This window comes from Pyrgilauda ruficollis, unplaced genomic scaffold (genome assembly GCF_017590135.1).
Source record: "Pyrgilauda ruficollis isolate IOZ18807 unplaced genomic scaffold, ASM1759013v1 scaffold280, whole genome shotgun sequence".
Taxonomy (NCBI): Eukaryota; Metazoa; Chordata; class Aves; order Passeriformes; family Passeridae; genus Pyrgilauda; species Pyrgilauda ruficollis.
In genome coordinates, this window is record NW_024524156.1 from 151,970 (window position 1) to 173,721 (window position 21,752).

The 21,752-nt window shown below is 62.3% G+C and overlaps 1 protein-coding gene across 4 annotated transcripts in view; it reads right to left on the bottom strand.

Moving 5' to 3' along the window:
* Positions 1–2,708: 2,708 nt before the first annotated feature.
* The window catches only part of LOC121356090 (cyclic AMP-dependent transcription factor ATF-7), a 43,170-nt gene continuing 24,126 nt past the window's right edge, over positions 2,709–21,752 (bottom strand). Inside the window, exons 3-12 of one of the 4 annotated variants that reach the window (XM_041472175.1) lie at positions 16,407–16,503; positions 13,795–13,913; positions 10,470–10,604; positions 9,736–9,893; positions 8,998–9,097; positions 8,306–8,419; positions 7,749–7,895; positions 6,852–7,049; positions 6,232–6,340; positions 2,709–3,723 (exon numbers count right to left, since the gene is read on the bottom strand). In XM_041472175.1, coding sequence (XP_041328109.1) covers positions 3,512–3,723; positions 6,232–6,340; positions 6,852–7,049; positions 7,749–7,895; positions 8,306–8,419; positions 8,998–9,097; positions 9,736–9,893; positions 10,470–10,604; positions 13,795–13,913; positions 16,407–16,503 — 1,389 coding nt within the window. In that variant the 3' untranslated portion in view covers positions 2,709–3,511. Of the gene's footprint in view, positions 3,724–6,231; positions 6,341–6,847; positions 7,050–7,748; positions 7,896–8,305; positions 8,420–8,997; positions 9,098–9,735; positions 9,894–10,469; positions 10,605–13,794; positions 13,917–16,406; positions 16,504–21,752 lie in introns of all 4 variants that reach the window. The other 3 variants (XM_041472173.1, XM_041472174.1, XM_041472172.1) reach the window with 3 other exon arrangements.

A 21,752-nucleotide genomic window follows, 5' to 3' on the forward strand; every position in this document is an offset into this window, starting at 1 on the left:
ACCCCCGCGCCCCCTCCCCGGTCTCGCTGCCGCCCCCCGGTGGCCGCTGCGCGCTCCTGCAGCCCCGACGGCGCGGCCGCGGCTCCTCCCGACCCCAAACCAGCCGAAATCGCCCCAAAAAACGCAGCCGAGGGCTGGGACACTGCGGTGTCCCCACAAGCAGCTCCCCCGCTGAGGGGCGACAGTCCCACGTCGTTCCCGGTGGGACGGTGTCACCCTCGGGCCGGCGCCACCCATACCGTGAAGCCCCGGGGACACCCATGGGTGTCCGTGGGACAAAGTGACACCGGGGGTGTCCCCAGCCCGCACCCCCCACAAAGGGCAGCAGCCGGCGGCTCCTGGGTAATATTTTAATGTTATATTTGCAGCATAAATAAAAGGCACGTTACATGTTTGGTATGACACGGCCGAGGGCTGGGGGAGGCTGGGACGTGTCCCCCGGGTCCCCCCCGGCCCCGGGCCCCCGCGGGGGTTGTGAGGACCCGCTCACAGGAGCCCGGGCGGGGCGGGGGTCCCTGGGGGGCTGCGGGGGTCGGGTCAGACCCGCGGCGGCCGATCTACGATACATGGGTGCGTATAGGCGTCGATATGGACTGATAAGATACTACACAGGTACTCGGGGGTCCTTTTTTGGCTTCTTCCATTATTGATCGTCAAAGCTCGTGGCACAAAGCAGCTGCGGGGTGGGGGGCACGCCCAGGACCCTCCTCCCGTGTCCCTTCGGCACCTCCCGGGCTCGTTTTGGGGCGGGACTGGGGTGAACAGAGCAGGAACGGGTCCAGGAGCCCCCAAAATGACACAATTCCCACCTGAGCCAAGAATCCCGGACAAAACACCCCTGGGGGGGAAACGGGCACCAACCCTTCCCACCCCACCGATCCGGGCGATTTGGAGGCTGAAAAGGGAGGAAGAGGAGGGAGGGAGCAGCAGCTCCCCCCGTGGGGTTCCCGGGGCCTGGTCTGCAGCCATTCGTTCCTATTCAAGGATTCCGGTAAAATCCACAAACCCCAAATCCCCGAGCAGATCCCGCTCCCCGGGCTGCCCCAGCGGAGCCGCGAGGAGCCCCCGGTGTCTCGGGCGGCAGGGCCCGGCAGGGAGGGGACAGGAGGGGACAGGAGGGGACAGGAGGGGGGCAGGAGGGGACAGGAGGGGACAGGAGGGATAGGAGGGACCAGGAGGGACAGGAGGGGACAGCAGGGACAGGAGGGGACAGAAGGGGACAGGAGGGGACAGGAAGGGATAGGAGGGACAGGAGGGGACAGCAGGGGACAGCAGGGGACAGGAAGGGATAGGAGGGACAGGAGGGGACAGCAGGGGACAGCAGGGGACAGCAGGGGACAGCAGGAAGGCTCGGCCCCCGGGACTCCCGGAACCGGGGCTGGCAGAGCAAAGTGCAGGCGCCCGGCGCTGCCGAGCGGGGCCGGGGCTGCCACCCCCGGCAGAGCGGGAGGAATCACCACGGAGCAGAATCAGGGCAGGGGTTTACCCGAAACTGGTCACAAAGTGAGGAGTGGCTGCTTTTGGGGCGAAACACACGGGGAATGGGCACGGGAAGCTCCAGCCCTGCGAGTGAAGCAACAGCAGAGCCAGGTACAGCCGAAGCCGGATCCTGCTCGTTCCCTGCTCATCTCTGACCACCTCTGGAGCTTTCCTCTTCCGGGATTTGCACAATTTTCAAGGCACTGGTGATGTGGGATGTGGGAATGGGGAGCTTCGGGGGGTGGGGAGGAAGCTGCTCCAACACCCCCATCCCGAGGGGGCCACGAGGATTCCCGGGAAGAGCAGCGAGGCAGGAAAACTCCATCAGAAAACGCAGCCTCTCTTAGTGCCCCGAGGGTAAAACGAGGGGTTGCAGAAGCTGCTGCCTTCCAGCCAAACGCTATCCTGGATTCTCCAGCCTTTGCTCATCCCTGGTTCTGCCCGCGAGGCCCCCAGAGCTCAACTCCTCCTCCCCGGACGGACCCCTCGGCTCCCCCACACCACGGGAGGAGCCCCCCGAGGACCCCCCAAAACAGCTCCGAGCCCTCCCTGCGCCCCAGCCGTGCACAGAAACATCCCGTGGGGACACGGAGTGCTGGAAACAGCTGGGAGCCCCGGGCTGGGCTGTAGGAACAGCTCTTAGGGGGAAAAGGGGTCTGGGGGATGTGTGGGACCACAACAAGAGATTCCCGAGGCTGGAGCACGGAGAGGAGCTGGGATGAGCAAGAGGACAAAGGGGAGTGCGGGAGCAGCAACACAAACCCACCCCGACCCCGACCCCGACCCCGATCCCAATCCCAGCTGAGGAAGAGCTGCACAACAGGGAGGGAAGAAGCTGGATTCCATCTCTGGGAAAACCCAAACCTCAGGACTTTCCCATCAGTGCTGAGATCCCAGTCTCTGCTCAGCCTTGGCTTTGGGTTTCGCTGTCCCTGGGAACCTTCCAAGTGTGGAGGAACCAACCAAAATCACCTGGACAAACCAACCTGGCTCCAAAGTGGCGAGTGCGACCTGAGGGGGGGCTTGGCTGAGGAGGGACTTGGGAGGGGCAGGAATTCCAGGGGCTGCAGCAGTTCCACAGACTGGGACAAGATTCCTTCCACACCCCAAAAACACGTGGCAGCCCTTCCCATTCCCCACTCCCATTCCCCATTTCCCATTCCCACTCCCCATTCCCATTCCCACTCTCCATTCCCATTTCCCATTCCCAGCTCTGGCTGCAGTGCCTGGGGAAGCTCTGGAGCCATGCAGGGACACAGGGGACAGAGCCCAGTGCCCACCCAGCAGGACAAGGGACCCCTCCCAGCTCCTCAGCACGGAGGGTGGGATCTGACCCTGCCCAGGGCTGGCGATCCTTTGTCTGCCCCGGCCGGGAAGCGACGGCGGCTCGGTCATCAAAGCCCGACCCCGCTCCCGGCTCCCTCCAACGATCCGTGATTTAAGGCCACCTTTACTGAGGTCACCGAGGTGCGGGAGCTGATGCGGACTGAGGGCTGGCTTTGCCAGGGGAGCCGGGGCTGCGGCTGCTCCGGGCACTCCCGCTGCTGTCCCGCTCTGGTGGGCACCCCAGCCCCATTTCCTGGGAATGCGGGAGCAGCCCTGGCCAGCCCCGCGCTGTCCCCTTGTCCCAGCCGCTGGGGCACAACCCAGAGCAAGCCTGCTTCCCAAAATCCACGGCTGGGGCTGGGGCAGGGAGGAGCCCTGGATCCCCGTCAGCTCAGAGCTTCGGGAGGCTCCTGGTGAAGGTGCAACGATTTGGGGAGCGGGGACAAGCCTGGGAGCAGCACGGGGACAGCACGGAGTGTCACAGCCCCCTGCCCGGGGGCCAGGGCCAGCGCCCGGGGCTCGCCCGGAGTTTAGTGTTCGCCGCACGGAGCCCCGGGACGCGCCCTGCCCGGGGGCTCCGCCGGGGGGAAAGCGCCAGAGCTGCCCTTACCTCGGAACAGGACAAAACGAAAGGAACAAAACCCCGAAAGGGAAAGGGAAGGTCCCGGCCCGGCTCAGTCCGTGCGGGCGCTCCGGCCCGGGGCCATCATCTGCCGGCAGACTGCGACTGTGGGGCCATGATGACATGCGGGGCCGCGGGCACGGCCAGCTCTGTCCTTTGCCCGGCCATCTGCGCCAGCACCGAGCTGGCCACGGCCTCGGCGGCCGAGCGGAGCCCGTTGGGCGCGGCCGGGCCCGAGCTGTGCTGGATGACGGGCGCGGGCGAGCCCGAGGGCTCCGAGCTCTCCTTGGGGCTCTCTGCGGGAGAACGGAGGGAGCGCCGCGTCAGGGACGGCCTGGGGCAGCGGGGGAAGGAGGGAATGGGGTGGGAATGGTGCGGGACTGGGGTGGGAATGGTGCTGGATTGGGGTGGGAATGGTGCGGGATTGGGGTGGGAATGGTGCTGGATTGGGGTGGGAATGGTGCTGGACTGGGGTGGGAATGGTGCGGGATTGGGGTGGGAATGGTGCTGGATTGGGGTGGGAATGGTGCTGGACTGGGGTGGGAATGGTGCAGGACTGGGTTGGGAATAGTGCTGGACTGGTGCAGGATTGGTGCCGGAATGGTGCAGGATTGGTGCAGGATTGGTGCCAGACAGGTGCAGGATTGGTGCAGGATTGGGATGGGAATGGTGCAGGATTGGGATGGGAATGATGGTGGTCTGGTGCAGGATTGGTGCCGGACTGGGGTGGGAATGGTGCTGGTCTGGATTTGGGAATGGTGCTGGATTGGGATGGGAATGGTGCTGGTCTGGGTTGGGAATGGTGCTGGTCTGGATTCGGGAATGGTGCTGGACTGGATTCGGGAATGGTGCTGGTCTGGGTTGGGAATGGTGCTGGTCTGGATTCGGGAATGGTGCAGGTCTGGATTTGGGAATGTGCTGCCCAGAGCGGATCAGGACCAGCGGGACGCTCTGGACGCTCCAGCCCGGAGCAGAGGGACGCCAGCCCCATGGAATGTGGATCCCCCCTCCCTTTGGGCAGGAGCAGGAGCTGGACACAGCCGGGCCTGCTGCCCCTCCCGAGGAGAAGGCTGGATCCTCCCGAATTCCAGGCAGGAGGCAGCACAGCTCCCGAGGAGGGCAGCACTGGCAGAACCTTCATCCCAGCCGCTCATTCCCACACCATCCCTTCCTCGTTAACAGGAATTAATTTCCCCTCAGCCCCTTCCCCAGCTGCCAGGGGGAGCAGGATCCCCTCAGCAGGGCCGGGAGCTGGGCTTTTGGGGCTATTTTTTACCTAAATCACCTGCTTTGCTCTTTATTGCTCCCGAAGACATTAAAATCAATCAGAACCCATCACAAGGCTTTGCCTGCTCCGTTTTTTTGGGAATTTGCAGCACCACGAGGGGACGGGGGCAGACAAAGGCAGAGCCCTCCTTCCCTTTGTTCAGTGGCTTCCAGGATTTTGGGAGGCAGAGCTCCTGAGGCAGGGGATCGCCCCAGAGGGCACCCAGAGCTGCCAGCAGGAAATCCCACCTCCCTTTGCAAGAGCAAACAAAGGCAGGAGCTGGGACGTTGCTGCCACATGAAACCCCACATGAAAAGCAGGTGTGGGGTTTAACCCCTCCCTGGGAGAACCTTGGCCTGGCTGGGGAGATCGAGCAGAGCAATCTCCCCTGGCCCCCCACCCCTGGAGATTTACAAGGTGCTGCCAATAAAGCTCCCAATTCCATCAGGGACCTGGGGCTTTGTTCAGGACCTGCCTGGCCACAAATCTCGGCCATAAAAAGGGGCAGAGGGGAGGGAGCAGTCTCATTTTTAGCCTTCAGATGCGAGATGAATTCCTGCTGCTGTGGGGAGCAGGGAGGGGAATTGGGAAGCTGGGGATGAGCAGGGAGAAGCGGGGAGCCCCCAGCCTCTGCAGGGCTGGGACGTGGGGACTGGAGGACACTCGAGTGGCTCTGAGCCACCAGGGGTGACAGTGGCTGTGCCAGAGCCCTCCAGCACACCCCTGTGCCTCACCAGGCAGGACAGAATCCCAGAGACCAGGGGGCAAGGCACAGCCCCCAAGGACAGGGAATTGTAAATTTTTAGATTTTTGTTTTCCTTTTTCTCCGTGGGTTTCTGCAGTTTCCATTCTCTCAGCTCATCCTCCCATTTTTCCAAGGAACGCTAGAGGACTCCAGCGTCCTCCCAAAGCCTCTCAGCAGCCTGGAATTGGTATTGCAGGGAGGGCAGCAGGACCCAGATCGTGTCTAGCTCACGGGTTGGTTATAATGAAACAGGCAGCATTAAAAAAAAATGATGGGAAGAAAAGGAGATAAAAAAGAGCCTTTTTCTTTTTTTTTAACTCCCAAGCCGAGCCAGCTCGTGGGGATGGCAGAGAATGAGCAATGGAGCTCCATGATGTCATGGAGAGAGTCTGGCCTCTCCTGACTCGGCCTTTGCTGTGGAGCAGCAAATTTGGCACTTCGGAAGGATGATCCAGGCTTGGCTGGCTGCCAGAGCAGGGGGGGCTGGAGCCACAGCAGACACCCCCCCGGGGAGGGACAGGGACACAACCCCTGCCCGGGGCACTGCCCGCACGGCAAGTGCCACCCCAAGGTCAAAGGCACAACGTGGGGATCCTCCTCAGCAGGAATGCCCTGGGGGCTCCCAGGGGTTTTTGGGGTGTCCTGTGCCCAGCCCAGGCGTTCTGCACTCCCTGCTCTGTCCTGTGCAGTGACCCTGAGCGACAGGGGGATGACAGGGGGTGGCAGGCACAGCCTGGGGACAGTCCCCTCCCTCCCTGGCAGCAGACCCAGCCCAGCCCAGCCATCACTCACCCAGGTATCCCTGGGTCTTCTTCTGCAGGGCGGTGACAGGACAGTCCTTGTGGGCCAGCAGCAGCTGCTTCAGCTGAGCCACCTCGTTCCTGAGCAGCGTCACCTCGTTCTGAGGGGACACACAGCCGTGTCACCCACAGCACCCCACGCTCTGCCAGCCTCCCCTCCTGCTCGCATCTGAGCTGTCCCCAGCTCAGGAGGACCCGGCCGAGTTCCTGCTTTGGGGACAGTGGCCAAGGGGCAGCAGCACTTTGGGGACAGTGGCCAAGGGGCTTCCCTGTCCCTGGCTGGGGTCACGGAGCTCCTCCTGAGCCCTCCTGCCAGTGCCACCCGTGCCAGGGACACCTGGAGTGCTGCAGTGGGACACGGGCAGTGACAGCGCAGCTCTGGGGGCTCCACCAGCCAGCTCTGCTTCCCAAAAACTCCTGAGTGTCCCTGTGAGGTGTGTGGGGGAGCAGCTGAAACCTAGAGAGCTGTAACCCAAAAGTGCCCGAGGGAAGAGCTGCTCTAAATGTCCTGGGAGGGAACAAGGCCAGGGCCATGCCAGGGCCGTGCCAAGGCCATACCAGCACTGTGCCAGCGCCGTGCCAGGGCTGTGCTCAGCCCCGTTACATACTCACGCTCAGCTGGATGTTCTGGCTGGTGAGCTCCTCGGCTTTCTTCTCCAGGGAGGACACCCAGAGCTTGCGCTTCTGCCGGCAGCGCGAGGCGGCCGCGCGGTTCCGCTCCAGGAAGCGCTGCCGCCGCTCGTCCGGGTCCTCGTCCGCCGCCCGCCGCCGCCGCCCGCCCGTGCTGGGCGTGGGCTGGGCAGGGGACACCTGGCCGGGGACAGGGGACAGGGGGCAGGCTCAGCAGCAGCTCTGGGGACAGGCAGGATGCGGCGCTGGCACCGCGGAGCAGAGCGGAGCTCGGTGCCGCCGCACGGTCGCCGCTCGGGGCAGCAGATAATCCCGGGTTTTAAGCAGGTAATTTGCTTTAAAAATGAATTTTCCCCTCGAAACGTCCAGCCGAACAAGCCCTTGGAGGCAATGGGGAACGGGAGGTTTTGGAGAGGCCCGGTTTACTCGGGAGAACAAAGGCAGAGCAGCCAGGGCTGGCAGCGGGGCAGCCCCGGCCCCGCAGACCGAGGGCCAGCCCGGCCCCACTGCAGCATACGGAGATTAAACTCTGCGAGCCCATCCGAGCCCGGAGCAGGTGGCCACGCTGATGGAAGGCTGGCATTTGGCTGGCTGCAGGAGCCAGCCCAGCTGATTGCCTGAGAGGGAAGTGTTTAACCCCCAAACTGGGCGGGGAGATGAGAGGGGAGATGTTCCTTCCCAGCTCCAGGGCTCGTCAGGCAGAACGAGGGGCTGGAGCTCCTGCCTGGTGGGCTGGGAGTGCCCCAGTGCTGGAGCAGCACTGAAAGAACAGGTTTTAACCCATTCTGCAGTGCAGGGAGGATGCTGGGAGGTTTTCTGCTCCTTGCCAAGCCCTGGGAGCCCCAGCCCCAGGGGAGCAGCAGCAGCAGCAGCACAGACCTGTGGCTGGGCTGGGGAGGGGGCGTCGGGGTGCTGGCCCAGGACCTGGCTCTGCTCCGGCCGCGCGGTCACCATGGTGCTGGCCGAGCCCACCACCAGGCTGCTGCCGTTCAGCGAGGACGACGCTGCCAGGCTGGCCTTCAGCCTCTGCCAGGGAAGCAAAAGGGACATCAGAGGAGCTGCCAGTGCCCCCAGCAGCCCCTGCCACCCTGCAGCCACCCCGCTGGCAACGGGCACCACAGTGTCCAGTTCAGCGGGCAGTGTCCAGTCCAGCCCAGTGGGCAGTGTCCAGCCCAGCGGGCAGTGCCCAGCCCAGCCCAGCGGGCAGTGCCCAGCCCAGACCTGCTCCTGGCACTGGCAGCAATTCCCTGGCCAGCTGGCAGCCCCAGGGACTGAGCAGGCTGCAGAGCCCAAGTCACTGAGTGCCCGCAGCGAGATCTAGGGGTGGAGAGGGACCCTGGTAATAAATCCCTCCCTGGATCTTTGGGAAGGGGAAAAGCCCCCAGGCAGGAGCTGCTGGAGGCTGAGGGACCCCGTGACCCCTCCCTGCCACTCACCATTTTGGCTTCGGAGTGCACCGGGAGTCCTGAGGGCGAGAGGGACCCGCTGCTGTTGATGGGGGGCCCGGGAATGCCGGGGATGTTGGGCACCATGGCCACGGGCCGGGCCAGCTGCGAGGGGAGCAGGACAGCAGCGCTGGCACGGGGAGCAGCTCTGCAGGAGCTCCCTGACACAGCAGGTCTGCCAGTCCTGACAAACTCCTGCCACCGGACTGCTGCTGTCACCCACGGCCGTGGGTGCACGTGGGCTGTGCTCCCCAGCACGGAGCACAGGGAAGGGGCAGCCCCTTCCCTTCCCTTCCCTTCCCTTCCCTTCCCTTCCCTTCCCTTCCCTTCCCTTCCCTTCCCTTCAGGTGCCATTCCCTGGCCAAGTGGCCGCAGTGGCCGCAGTGTCCAGCATGGCCGGCCGTGCTCTCTGCAAGCCCAGCTGCCCTTGGAGCAGGCTGTTCCAAATGGAATCAGCTCCTGGGGATCCTGTGGCTCCCAGCCCTGGCCTGGCAGTGCCAGCCATCTGTCAGGGCACGGGTTTGGATTTTTCCAAAGGGACTGACTGCCCTCTGGTGCGGCGCTCTGTTACTGCTGCCCCTGCTCCCCCTGCCCCTCCTGCAGCGCCCCTGGCCCGGAGGGGAGGATGGAGACATGGAGAGTGTGGGCAGGGCAGGGCAGGCAGCTCTGGAAGCTTCTCTCACCGAAATGACAGAAGGCATCTGCACGGGGGGACCGGGCAGCACGGGCATGGTCTGGCCGTTGGCGAGCTGCACGACGAGCGGGAGCGAGCCGCTGGGAGACCTGGAAAACAACAGCTCTGCACCACTGCCCGGGCATGGCAGGGCCACAGGGCCACCCCTGCACCTCCCGAGGGCTCGGCTGAAGGCAGCCTCCTTCCCTGCCGTGCACGGCCTGCCACGCTCTGGGCCGCAGCCCCAGAACCTCCACGGGCAACCAGGAGCAGGTCCTGAGCCGTGCCAGGGCAAACACCCCCGAGGCAGGGCCAGCAGCTTGGAGGCCACACTCCAGAGGCACCAAACATGGCCTGAGACCATCCCTGAGACCATCCCTGAGCCATCTCAGCTCCCGAGACAATCCCTGAGCCATCCCAGCTCCAGACACAATCCCAGACACAATCCCAGACACAATCCCTGAGACAATCCCAAGCCAGCCCAGCTCCAGACACATTCCCCCCCAGCCAGCGCCGTGCCGAGCTCAGGGAGCACTTTCATCTCTCCCCACGGTGAGTTTTGCTTCGTTTCACCGAGTTCTGCCTCATTCCCTAACTCCAGGACAATCAGTTCCTGCTCCCTGCACTCCAGCCCGCCGTGCTGCTGCAGACGGAGCGTGACAGCCGTGACAGCCCCGCTGTGGCAGCTCCTCCAGGGAATTCCTGGCATGGAATTCCTGCCCCGGGAGCGCTCCCTGCCCGTACTCACCCCAGCTGTCTGTTGGAGGGGGGGGCCTGGGTGATGACGGAGGTGGGGGACGGCAGCGTGGGGTGCAGGGGGTCGTAGCCCAGGTGCAGCGGCAGCGAGCCCGGCCGCACGATGGTGGGCGTGGGCGTGGAGAGGATCACGGGCTTGGAGGGGCCCTCCTGCAGGGCAGAACACAGAACAGGGGCTGCTGACTGCCAGCTCCGCACCACTGCCACGGCTCTTCCTCCTGCAGCCTCCAGAAACTCAGGCACGTCCACCACAGAAACGGAGGGGAGCACATCACCCACGGCACACGGGGAGGGGGGATGGCTCCAGCCCCTCGGCTCGGGGTGTTTGAGAGAGAGCTGAAGCTCCAGCCCCTCCATTCAGGGTGCTTTAGAGACTCCAGCCCCTCCATTCAGGGTGCTTAGAGACTCCAGCCCCTCCATTCAGGGTGCTTTAGAGACTCCAGCCCCTCCATTCAGGGTGCTTAGAGACTCCAGCCCCTCCATTCAGGGTGCTTAGAGACTCCAGCCCCTCCATTCAGGGTGCTTTAGAGGCTCCAGCCCCTCCATTCAGGGTGCTTAGAGACTCTAGCCCCTCCATTCAGGATGCTTTAGAAAGGGGTGAATCTCCAGCCCCTCTGCCTGTCCCTTCAGCCCAAATCAGGCTCAGAAAAGCCCAGCTCAGGCGCTGAGGAGCCCAGCTGGGTCCCAGGGGGCAGAGGGACCCCAGCAGCCCTGGCACAGCCCCACCTTGTCCTTGTGCGGGGGCGAGCGGGGCCGGGACGCGGGGCTGTCCGGCGGGGACGAGTCCACCTCCACCGGCTCCTCCTCCTTGACCTTGATCTCCGGGGTGGAGGGCAGCGACATGTCCAGGGCCCCCGAGCTCTGCAGGGGGAAGGGACAGTCAGCTCGGGAGGGACAGCTCTGGGAGGGACAGCTCCGGGAGGGACAGACAGCTCGGGAGGGACAGACAGCTATGGAGGGACAGACAGCTCGGGAGGGACAGACAGCTCTGGAGGGACAGACAGCTCTGTGAGGGACAGACAGCTTGGGAGGGACAGACAGCTCTAGAAGGGACAGACAGCTCTGGGAGGGACAGACAGCTGTAGAAGGACAGACAGCTCTAGAAGGACAGACAGCTGAGAAGGGATCCCCATCTCGCACCGCCTGCGAAACGTTCGCTGCTCCCCGAGTTAGAGGCTCGGGCTCCCAGCTCTTGCCAAATTATTATTATTTACTTGCACTGAAGCAGCATCTGGGAGCCCGAGGCAGAGCGTGGGGCTGCTCCAGCCCTGGCCAAACGGAGCTGGAGGCCCAGGAACAACAGGCAGCCCCAGATGGCAGCAGTTTGTGGGATCTCAGTAACACACATGACTTCTCCACGGGCTGTTATTAGGATTTTTGGTATAAAAAGGGCCCTGCTAAGGAGAACAGGTACCCAAGCCAAATGCCTGCGAGTTACAGGAGGCACTTTCATTCACAGAAGAGCTGTAAAACATTGTATAAATCAGCCTGAATTATTTTATTACCCGATTATCAAAAGCAAACAAAGAGCCATGCAAGTTATTAAATATCTATGAGCGCCCCATTAAAATAAAACCCAACCATATGCCTGGACTTGGCCACTTGCCACCACCCTGGGATCCAGCAGAGCCACGCGGCCCAGTGGCACCAGTTAGTGACGTGCAGGGCACAGGGAAGGGCAGGGGGACAGCGGGGCCAGGGGACAGCTGAACTGAGGGCTGTCCCCACCCCAGAGCTGCAGGGAGGGCGTGGCAGGGCAAGGATGCTGCTGCAGACCTTGCAAATCACCTGTCCGTCCTTCCATCCATCCATCCATCCATCCATCCATCCATCCATCCATCCATCCATCCATCCATCCATCCATCCATCCATCCATCCATCCATCCATCCATCCATCCATCCATCCATCCATCCATCCATCCATCCATCCATCCGTCCATCCATCCATCCATCCATCCATCCATCCATCCATCCATCCATCCATCCCCTCGGTCTGGGGTATTTTACAGCTCCAGCCCCTCGGTCTGGGGTATGTTACAGCTCCATCCCCTCGGTCTGGGGTTTGTTACAGCTCCATCCCCTCGGTCTGGGGTTTGTTACAGCTCCATCCCCTCGGTCTGGGGTATGTTACAGCTCCAGCCCCTCGGTCTGGGGTATTTCAGAAAGCACACAGCTCCAGCCCCCTCGGCAGCTCTCCCGGGCGGCTTTGCCCGCGGTAGGTGCAGCAATAACCATTTACCTGCCCTTTTAGAGCTCAGCCGCTGCTGCGGGATCACAAAGGAGCGGGATTAACATGCAGCAGCGCTCCGAACGCTTAAAGCGCCTCCGGGGAAGCTCCCGCTGCGCCCGTGGTTTTAATTAACGGCGCTGGAGCGAGACCACCCTCGCAAGAGGGAGGACAAACGCTAAACTGGATGCTGGGAGCTCAGCCCGGCCAGGGAGTGACCGGCTGACCTCGCCCGGACAGCGGGTCTGAGCGGGGACAATCCCTGCCCTAAAACCCGAGCTCCCTTCGCCAGGAATACTTCACAATCTCATTTCTTAGCACTGTTTAGGCCGAGCCGTGCTAAAGCCAGTCCCGGCAGCACGGCCCGGGGCCGCGGGGCTGCCTGGGCTCCCTCCCCGGGGCTGCTCGGTGGTTCCATGGGTGAACATCCCCGGCTGCTCCTGCTCCCATTCCCGGCCATTCCTGCTCCCCATTCCCGACTGTTCCTGCTCCCATCCCCGGCTGCTCCTGCTCCCATCCCCGGCTGCTCCTGTTCCCCATCCCTGACTGTTCCTGCTCCCCATCCCCAGCTATTCCTGTTCCCCACTCCCGGCCATTCCTGCTCCCCATCCCCGACTGCTCCTGCTCCCATCCCCGGCTGCTCCTGCTCCCCATCCCTGACTGTTCCTGCTCCCCATCCCTGACTGTTCCTGCTCCCCATCCCTGACTGTTCCTGCTCCCCATCCCTGACTGTTCCTGCTCCCCATCCCTGACTGTTCCTGCTCCCCATCCCTGACTGTTCCTGCTCCCCATCCCTGACTGTTCCTGCTCCCCATCCCTGACTGCTCCTGCTCCCATCCCCAGCTATTCCTGTTCCCCATCCCCGGCCATTCCTGTTCCCCATTCCCGGCTATTCCTGTTCCCCATTCCCGGCCATTCCTGCTCCCATCCCCGGCTGTTCCTGCCTCCCTTCCCCGCTCCAGAACAAAGGGCAGGAGCCTTTGCCGCAGCCGCATACCAATGAGAGAGATCAATTTCGGTTTAAAGAGCCTGTTATTGGCGAGGGGGGGGAGCGGCTGGGAAGGCAGGTTTCAGTTTTAATTCTGAATTCCTCCGTTCCCCATCTCGGGAAGATTTACGCGGCTCGGCTCCCGCAGTTTATTTCCGAGCAGCGCCGCTGACTGCGAGCGTATGCACGGACATAGATCAATTTAGTAAATGTATGTGCCAGGCTGAGCGCCCGGCACGCATCTGCTGCTGCTCCCGCCCGGCGAGCGGGGAGGGGCGGGGGCTGGAAATGTCCTTAATTAGCTGCTTTCTGATGAGATCCCGTTGTCCTTCAGCCCCTGGCGCTCGCCGGGCTGCGGGGGCAGCCTGGATCGATGGCGCTGGCGGAGCGAGGAGCTCTTTGTTAGCAGAAGCTGCTCTTTTCCACCGAGCTGCCGGCTCCAGACGCGCCGGGATGGACGCTCCGCTGCCCCCCTCCCTCGTGCCTGCCCCTCCAAGGCACGATCCTACCGGATCCGGCCCCGAGGAGGCTCCCGAGGGGGCTCTGCTCCCGCCCCGGATGCTCCCAGGTCCTGCAGCTCCTTCCCGAGCTGTCAGGTATTTTGGGTACTCCCCCTCTCTATTTTCTCCCCTTTTCTCGACGTGCAAAGCTGAAGGAATAATAAACCACGAAATCTGCTCTCTGCAGGCCAGGATCAGTGGGAAAAGCAGCCAAAGTCACCCGAGTTACAAAAACAAGACCCCGCACGGCAGCAAATCCTGCCCCGGGGCCTGTGCCTCCCACAGGAGCGGTCCCCAGTCCCTCCCAGTCCTCCCAGTGCAGCCACAGCCTCTTGCCTTTTTCTCATCATCCTCAGCAGCTTTCTTGAACTCGTGCTCGAAGGAGCTGGCCAGCTCGTTGAAGAGTCCCACCTCCTCACAGTTCTTCAGGAACCGCGTCGGGGTCGGGGTCTGATCTGCTTCGGGTTGGAACACCGAGAATTGGTCAGGGAGAGCAAAAAATCCCCATTTTAGCAGCCCAGTCCTTCACTGGGGAGCCGCGGGGAGTGTGGGTGTCACCCTGGGGACAGCCAGTGACACTTGGGAACGGGACAACCATTTCGTGCTGGTTTTGTTTCTCCGGTGTTTAAAGGAAAAATCAATGGAGGGAGAGGAGTTCTGTGAATTCCTGGCTGTGGGATTCCCGTCCCTCCCACCCCTGGGGTCTGCCCCGTCCTCAGCTGGACAAGGAGGGAAAATCGGGAGTGGGATCTCCCTGAAATCGTCAACACAGGGAGGGATGAGAGGGGAGAGCAACCCCAGGGCTGGGCAGAGCCTCTCCCCTCCCTGTGCCAGCTCTGAATCCCGGAGCAATTGTCTGGGAATTCTCCTCTCCTTGTGCCAACTCCCAGTCCCACAGCAATTTCCTGGGAATTCTCCTCTCCCTGTGCCAGCTCTGGACCCCAGAGCGATTCCCTGGGAATTCTCCTCTCCCTGTGCCAGCTCTGGACCCCAGAGCGATTCCCTGGGAATTCTCCTCTCCCTGTGCCAGCTCTGAACCCCAGGGTGATTCCCTGGGAATTCTCTCTCCCTGTGCCAGCTATGGACCCCAGGGTGATTCCCTGGGAATTCTCCCCTCCCTGTGCCAGCTCTGGACCCCAGGGTGATTCCTGGGCTGGCTCCCAGCCCCGCTGTCCCCAGCCCTCCCTGTGGGACCCTTCCCCACCCCACTAGCAGGTCCTGGTCTCTCTGGCCATCACCCAGCCCATGACAGCCCCAGGAACCTCCCTGCTGCAGCCAGCCTCCAGCTCCGTGGGGAATCACCCCCAGGGTCCATCCCAGAGGAGAACACCGGGATTTTCCAGCACAAAGAGCATCCCCGGGATGATTCAGCCCGGCCCCAAACCCTCCCTGTGCTGGCTTTGCCACTGCAGCAAAACCCCCTCTGGGCACCCTCTGCTGCCCCCAGATCCCAGCCCATAAAATCCCCAACTCCATCATCCCAATCTCTCCGCAGGAGGCTGTTTGTGCTGGGTTTAACAGCTCCCGGGGCTCTCTGGGATCGCTCCTGCTCAGCACTGCCCTCCCGAGCTGCTGCACGCGTTTCCAGGGTGTAAAAAACAGCCCGGAACCTCCGTGCTGCTGTCCTGCCCCGTCTGAGCAGCTCCTGTTCCCACAAAAATCCCTCTCCCTCCCAGGAGAAGGGATCTTTGTGATCCACCTGGGCCAGGTCCTGCTCCTGTCACACAGCCTCGGGAGGCAGGGAGGGAGCAACAAATCCCAGAGACAAAATGGTCCAAAAAGTCCCAGAGACAAAATGGTCCCAACAAATCCCAGAGACAAAATGGTCCCAAAAAGTCCCAGAGACAAAATGGTCCCAACAAATCCCAGAGACAAAATGGTCCCAAAAAATCTCAGAGACAAAATGGTCCCAAAAATCCCAGAGACAAAATGGTGGCTCAGAAAAACCTGGGATAAATGGAATTTCTGGCAATAACAGGCCCAGATCTCACTGCTCCAAGCCAGCAGGGTTTTGCAGCCCTCACACCCCCTGTCTGTGTCACGGTCTGGGGGGGTTTAGCTGGTCCTGGACTGGCCATGGATAATTTTGGTTTGTTTGGGGTTTTTTTGTGTTTTACCCCACAGCAGCCCCCTGAGTGTCAGGGGTGACCTTGCTCCCTGTGTTCCTGAAGCGCTTCATCCTTGCCAGGGAGAGAAATTCTGAAATTCCCGCTGGGAATGAATTCTGTCCCTGGGAGCAGCTTCCACCCACAGCCACAATTCACCCCAAAGCCCTCAGAGCCCAGCTGAATTCCCAGTCCCTGCCTCAGCCCCGACTGGGGCTGGAGATGAACGGGGAAGGAGGTGCCAGGCTCCTGCAGCAGCTTTGTTTTCCCTAAAATCCCTCCAGGAGGGCAGGAAGGGTGTCCCCTGTCCTGGCTCTCAGGAACAGCCTGGCCACCCAGCAGGGACACAGGAGGGACAGGAGGGACTCTGGGGGGATCTCTGCTCTGAGATCTGGGGGGTTTGGGTTCCCCCCACTCTGCAGAGGCTGCGCTGCCCCGGTGCTGGGGGAGCTCCTCGCTGGGGCTCTGCAGAGCTCACGGGGCTCTAATTTATTAACTGCAGCTTCCTAAAAGCTCGGGAAAATTGACACCTGGGCTGAGAGGGGAAGCTGCTCTGTCAGGTTTGGTTCATCGTCCTCAAAGCACACGCAGAGACGTGAAAGCCCTTCTGGCCATAAATCCTCCAGCCTTTAATAAAAAAGGGCGAGAGCTTAAAAAAAAAATTTAAAAAAAAAAACCCCCGAAACCCCACAAAACCTGATACTACCATAAAAAAAGAAAAAACTTGGAAGCCTCTGGCTTTCCTTTCCCCCTGATTAAATGCAGATCACAGGAGGTTTTATGGGTTTTGCAGTGCATCTGGTCCCTGGCATCAATCTTGCCGGGCGCGGGCCGGGCTCATACCTGCGATGATGACGGAGTCGGTGCGAGCGGGGCCGAATTTCAATGTCATCTCGTGCTTGTGTTTATGAACCGCCAGGTGGTCCTCGTTTGTGAACCTCTGAAACGAAACAATTTACAAAATGGGGAATAAATGCGTGCTGTGTTTTACGGGCCCGTCCTGCGCCGGGCGTGGGGGGGGAGGAGGAGGCTGGAGCCGATGGCTGGGGGGGATCCGGGCGTGGGAACAGGCTGGGAGAAGGGACAGGGATGTGGGAGAAGGGACAGGGATGTGGGACAGGGACAGGGATGTGGGACAAGGGGACAGGGCTGTGGGACAAGGGGACAAGGATATGGGACAGGGACAGGGCTGTGGGATCACGGGGGACAGAGGGAAAAGCCTCTGTCAGGGGTTCTGCAAGGGTTTTTAATAATCTGATTTTTAGGTGATGGAGCGAGGCGGCGGCTGCAGCTGATGGAAACACACGGAAATTCTGAATCCCAAAATTCCCACTCTATTGCTGGCTGAGGAAGAGGGGAATTTGGTTCAATTGGGGCAACTTTTCCTGCCTGGGGTAAGGCATAGCCAGCCCCTTTCAGCAGATTCAGCTCCTGGGCTTTTATGGAGCGAGGGAGGGAGAGCATCTCCCACCCACCACAATCCCACCTGCGGGGAGAGCCGCAGGATCGACCCCATCCCTCAGGGAGGGCGTGGGCAGGGTGAAAACGCCACTGGGGGGCTTTGGGGCTGCCTCTGGGGCCGGGAAAGGCAGACAAAGGCAGGAGGGAGGGCTGAGGAGAGGGGGAGCGAGGCAGGGACGGGGTTAAAGCACAGCCCCATAAAGCTCAGGATGGATTGCGTCTCTCCTAATAGACTGCGACAAACGGGCCGGGCTGCAGCGCTCTGGGCAGGAAAACGCTGCAGCAGCAGCGCAGCAGCAGCAGAGCAGCAGCAGCGGTGCATTCCTGCCCTTTCCCCTTCCTGCCCTCCCTCTCCCGGGCACGGCAGCCCAAAGCCACCCAGAGCCACTGTTCCTGTGGGGCTGCTGCAGCGTGGCACCCACCGGGGCCTGTCCTCGCCTTTGTTTATGGCTCGGCTGTTGCAGCAAATAAATCTGCATTTCCCAGCTGAGCACGGGGGGACAATCCCTCGGTGGCAGGGGACAATCCTACGATGGCAGGGGACAATCCCTCGGTGGCAGGGGACAATCCCACAGAGGCAGGGGACAATCCCACAGTGGCAGGGGACAATCCCTCGGTGGCAGGGGACAATCCCACGATGGCAGGGGACAATCCCTCGGTGGCAGGGGACAATCCCTCGGTGGCAGGGGACAATTCCCCCCTTGGTGGCAGGGGACAATCCCACGATGGCAGGGAACAATCCCACAGTGGCAGGGGGCAATCCCCCCTCAGTGGCAGGGGACAATCCCCCCTCAGTGGCAGGGGACAATCCCCCCTCAGTGGCAGGGGACAATCCCCCCTCAGTGGCAGGGGACAATCCCCCCTCAGTGGCAGGGGACAATCCCCCCTCAGTGGCAGGGGACAATCCCCCCTCAGTGGCAGGGGACAATCCCCCCTCAGTGGCAGGGGACAATCCCCCCTCAGTGGCAGGGGACAATCCCCCCTCAGTGGCAGGGGACAATCCCCCCTCAGTGGCAGGGGACAATCCCCCCTCAGTGGCAGGGGACAATCCCCCCTCGGTGGCAGGGGACAATCCCTCGGTGGCAGGGGACAATCCCTCAGTGGCAGGGGACAATCCCCCCTCAGTGGCAGGGGACAATCCCACGATGGCAGGGAACAATCCCACAGTGGCAGGGGACAATCCCCCCTCGGTGGCAGGGCACACCAAGACCTGGGGCCCATCCAGCGCCTGCTCCCTGGCTCAAGGACAGGGGGGTCACACAGAGCGTCCTCCGGAGCTCACAAGGGGCTGTGCTGGTGGCTCGTGATTTGGGCTCAAATTTAGAGAAATCGGAGCTGGTGGCAGAAGAGCCAAGAGGTTTTTGCCCGTGGAACTCCAGGAACCGGCTCAACCCCGTCTCCCCCAGCCCCGCTCCGTAACCAAACCCTAAATAAACCCGAAATAAAACTTCTCGACAGCTCGGCCAAAATCTGCCTGATCGGGGCTTTTTTTCCTCCCCGCCGCTCTGCTCCAGCCTCCCTGAACCCTTTTTGTCCGAGGGGCTTCCGCGGATCCCGGCGACCCCGGAACGCTCAGAACAAAGGAGCAGCGAGCGAGGCAATTCGGGAATTCAGGAATTCGGGAATTCGGCTTTCCGCAGCGCCCCGGAACGCGCGGGCGAGGGGCCCTGCAGGGCAAGGGACAGCCACGTTTTTCCATGGTTTTGGCCCCAAAATTCCCGGGTTTTACGGAATTCGGCTGCCCGCGGTGGGACCCTGCCGGGATGGGGTGAACCGAGGGAAATAAACGCGCTTTTTGTGCGGGGCCGGGATGAATATTTAGCAGGCGGGCGGCGTCGGAAATCTGAGCACCTGAGACGGGGGTGGGGGAAAATGGAAAAGAAGAAAATTCCCAATTCTGCCGCTCCATTTTGTGCTAAACAAATGTGATTTTTAGGTCAGGGAGGGAAGAGCGGGAGGCGCAGAGCAGGGTCGTGTCTCTCCCACCAGCCCCAGCCCGGCCTCTCCAACGCCAGGTTTATTTTAATCTTTCATTTTCCTTCATTGCCGGATTTTTTTTTTCCCTAATTTTTTTTTTTTTTCCCGGCACTTTCCGTGCGTCGGGCGCGCGTTACAGCTCTATTTAACATCTTTATGTGGGCTCACAGCTCGGGAGCTCTCTCCTTCCCCGCGCAGAAATGCTCACAGACACAATATATCTTTCTGCACACATTTCCAAACGCCGAAACCCAGAGGCTGAGTCTGGCACTTGGGTTCTAAATCATGTCATTTTACACAGAGAGGGGAAGCAGAGGGGGGGAGGAGGGGGGGAAGAGTAGGGAAAAAAATGGAATGAGTTAAAGCCACAGCACTGGCTTTAATATTTAATCTCCTTCCATCAGCAGCTGACATACAGCAGGGTTATTTCAGCTGCTATTTTGCGGGTGTCGGAATTAAAAAGAAGATGTTGGCTGTAAAGTCTTTGGGGCGAGGGACAGGAGCGGGGTGAGCGCTGCCAGCCGGCCCTCGGGGTTTGCCGGGCTGGAGCTGCCTCCTGCAGCCCAAATTCGGCCTTTGCCCCGCCAGGGCCCCGCGGAGCCGGGCCGGGCCGGGCCGGGCCGGGCCGGGCGCGGCCCCGGGCGCTCGCTCGGTCCCCGCGGCTGTGACAGCCCCGGGATGAATGCGCTCGTTCCGAGCCGTCTGTACTGGCACACAATGCCGCCAGCTGCCGCGGCAGCCCCGGCCGGCCGGGAGGGGATTTCTGCAGCATTTAACGAGCGCGACACGAGGAACAAGGGCTTGCTTGGTTGCTCGGGGGTTTTCCCGGATTTTGGAGAGCCTGGGTTTGCTGCGGGGGGGTCAGGAGAGACCGGAGCTGCCGCAGCCCCCGGGATGGGGGACCCTGGGGTATTTAGGGAGGTTTAACCTCGCCGGTCCCGCTCACAGCCCAGCACCGAGCGGCTCCCGGGCCGGAATTCCCGGGGGAGCTCCGGGGTGCGGCTGCGGCAGCCGGGAGGGCCGGGGGGGCTGCGGAGCCGCTCACGGCCGAATTAACGGAATTAATTAACGAGCTGTCAGCACCGCGGGGAGGCTGAGCCCTGCTCCGACCGTGACTCGGCACCGGAGCCACCCTGGCCACGGGGCTGGAGCTACCATGGTGACAGGGCTGGAGCCACCGCGGTGACAGGGCTGGAGCCACCCTGGTGACAGGGCTGGAGCCTCCGTGCCCGCGGGGACACTGCCCTGACACACCTGAACACGGAGGGGACACAAAGGCACAGCAGGAGGCTGCACTGCGGTACGGGAGGGAAATGATGCAGGGCGAGCAGGAGCTGAGCTCAAAGTCACCGCCTTTAAAAGCTGCCACCCTTTGGGTTTGGGTTTCAGCACCGCGGGGAGGCTGAGCCCTGCTCCGACCGTGACTCGGCACCGGAGCCACCCTGGCCACGGGGCTGGAGCTACCATGGTGACAGGGCTGGAGCCACCGCGGTGACAGGGCTGGAGCCACCCTGGTGACAGGGCTGGAGCCTCCGTGCCCGCGGGGACACTGCCCTGACACACCTGAACACGGAGGGGACACAAAGGCACAGCAGGAGGCTGCACTGCGGTACGGGAGGGAAATGATGCAGGGCGAGCAGGAGCTGAGCTCAAAGTCACCGCCTTTAAAAGCTGCCACCCTTTGGGTTTGGGTTTCCAGGCTGCAGAGACGCTCCCGGCTCATTTCCATTCCCTGCTCGGCGGGTGCAGGGCGGCCCGGGCGGGGTCGGGGTGACCCCGCGGGCAGGGGGACCCCGGGGCGGCTGTCCCGGGTGATTGCGGTGACGGGCTCGGGCCCGGCTCCATCTCCCAGCTGACAATGCCGGGTGATTCCCTCCCGGCCCGCACGGGTTAATTCGCTGATGTGCCTCAAGGGCCCCGATCCCCCGGGATTCACGATCCCCCGGGATTCACGGCCCTTACCGAGCCCCGTTTCCACGGGAGGGAAGGAGCTGTGGGGAGCGGGGGCAGCGCCGCACAGACGGTCGGCTCGGGAGGACAAACGGACAAACGGACCCGTGCCAGCGCCCGCAGGAGACGAGAGGCGAAGATTTGGGGGCCGAGGGTCCCCGGGGGTCCCTCGGAAGCTCGGGGCCGGAGGAGGGACGGGCAGCGGCTCCGGTCCGGGTCCTGCCGCGGGGTGGAGGAGGAGGAGGAGAAAGGGGAAAGGTTTGGAAGGAGCAGCTCAGGAAGGAAAACCAGACCGGGAAAGGAGCTGGGAGAGCTCGGGCTCCACGGCGGGGCCGTGTTCCACAGTCCAGGGAAAACCTGGAGGGGAGGAAGAGCCGGGAGAGGTGACCCCCTGCCCTGCCCGGCCCGGCCCGGCGCGGCCGGAGCGGCTCCACAGCGGCCCCGAATCCCGACCCCCGAGCCCCCGACCCCCGACCCCCGAGCCGCGGGCAGCAGGAAAAGCCAATTCCCGCCGGCTCCGTGGAAAGCGGGAAGGCTCCAGCAGCTCCAGGGAAGGAGCCCGGGGTGCATTCGGAGCCATCCCTCCCCTGCAGCTGCCCCCCAGCTAAGACTGCAGCGAGATTTAAACCCCGAAATGGTATTTTTGGCTCTGGCGACTCCAGGGACGCTGTGTCTCTGCCTTTCCCTTTAAAATGCTGCTCCCTCCTGCCCCGTGATTGATTCCGGGTCCTTCCTTGTGTGGAAAAAAAAAAAAAAAAAAAAAAAAAAGGGTACACAAATAAAAAAGAAAACTCGCAGACA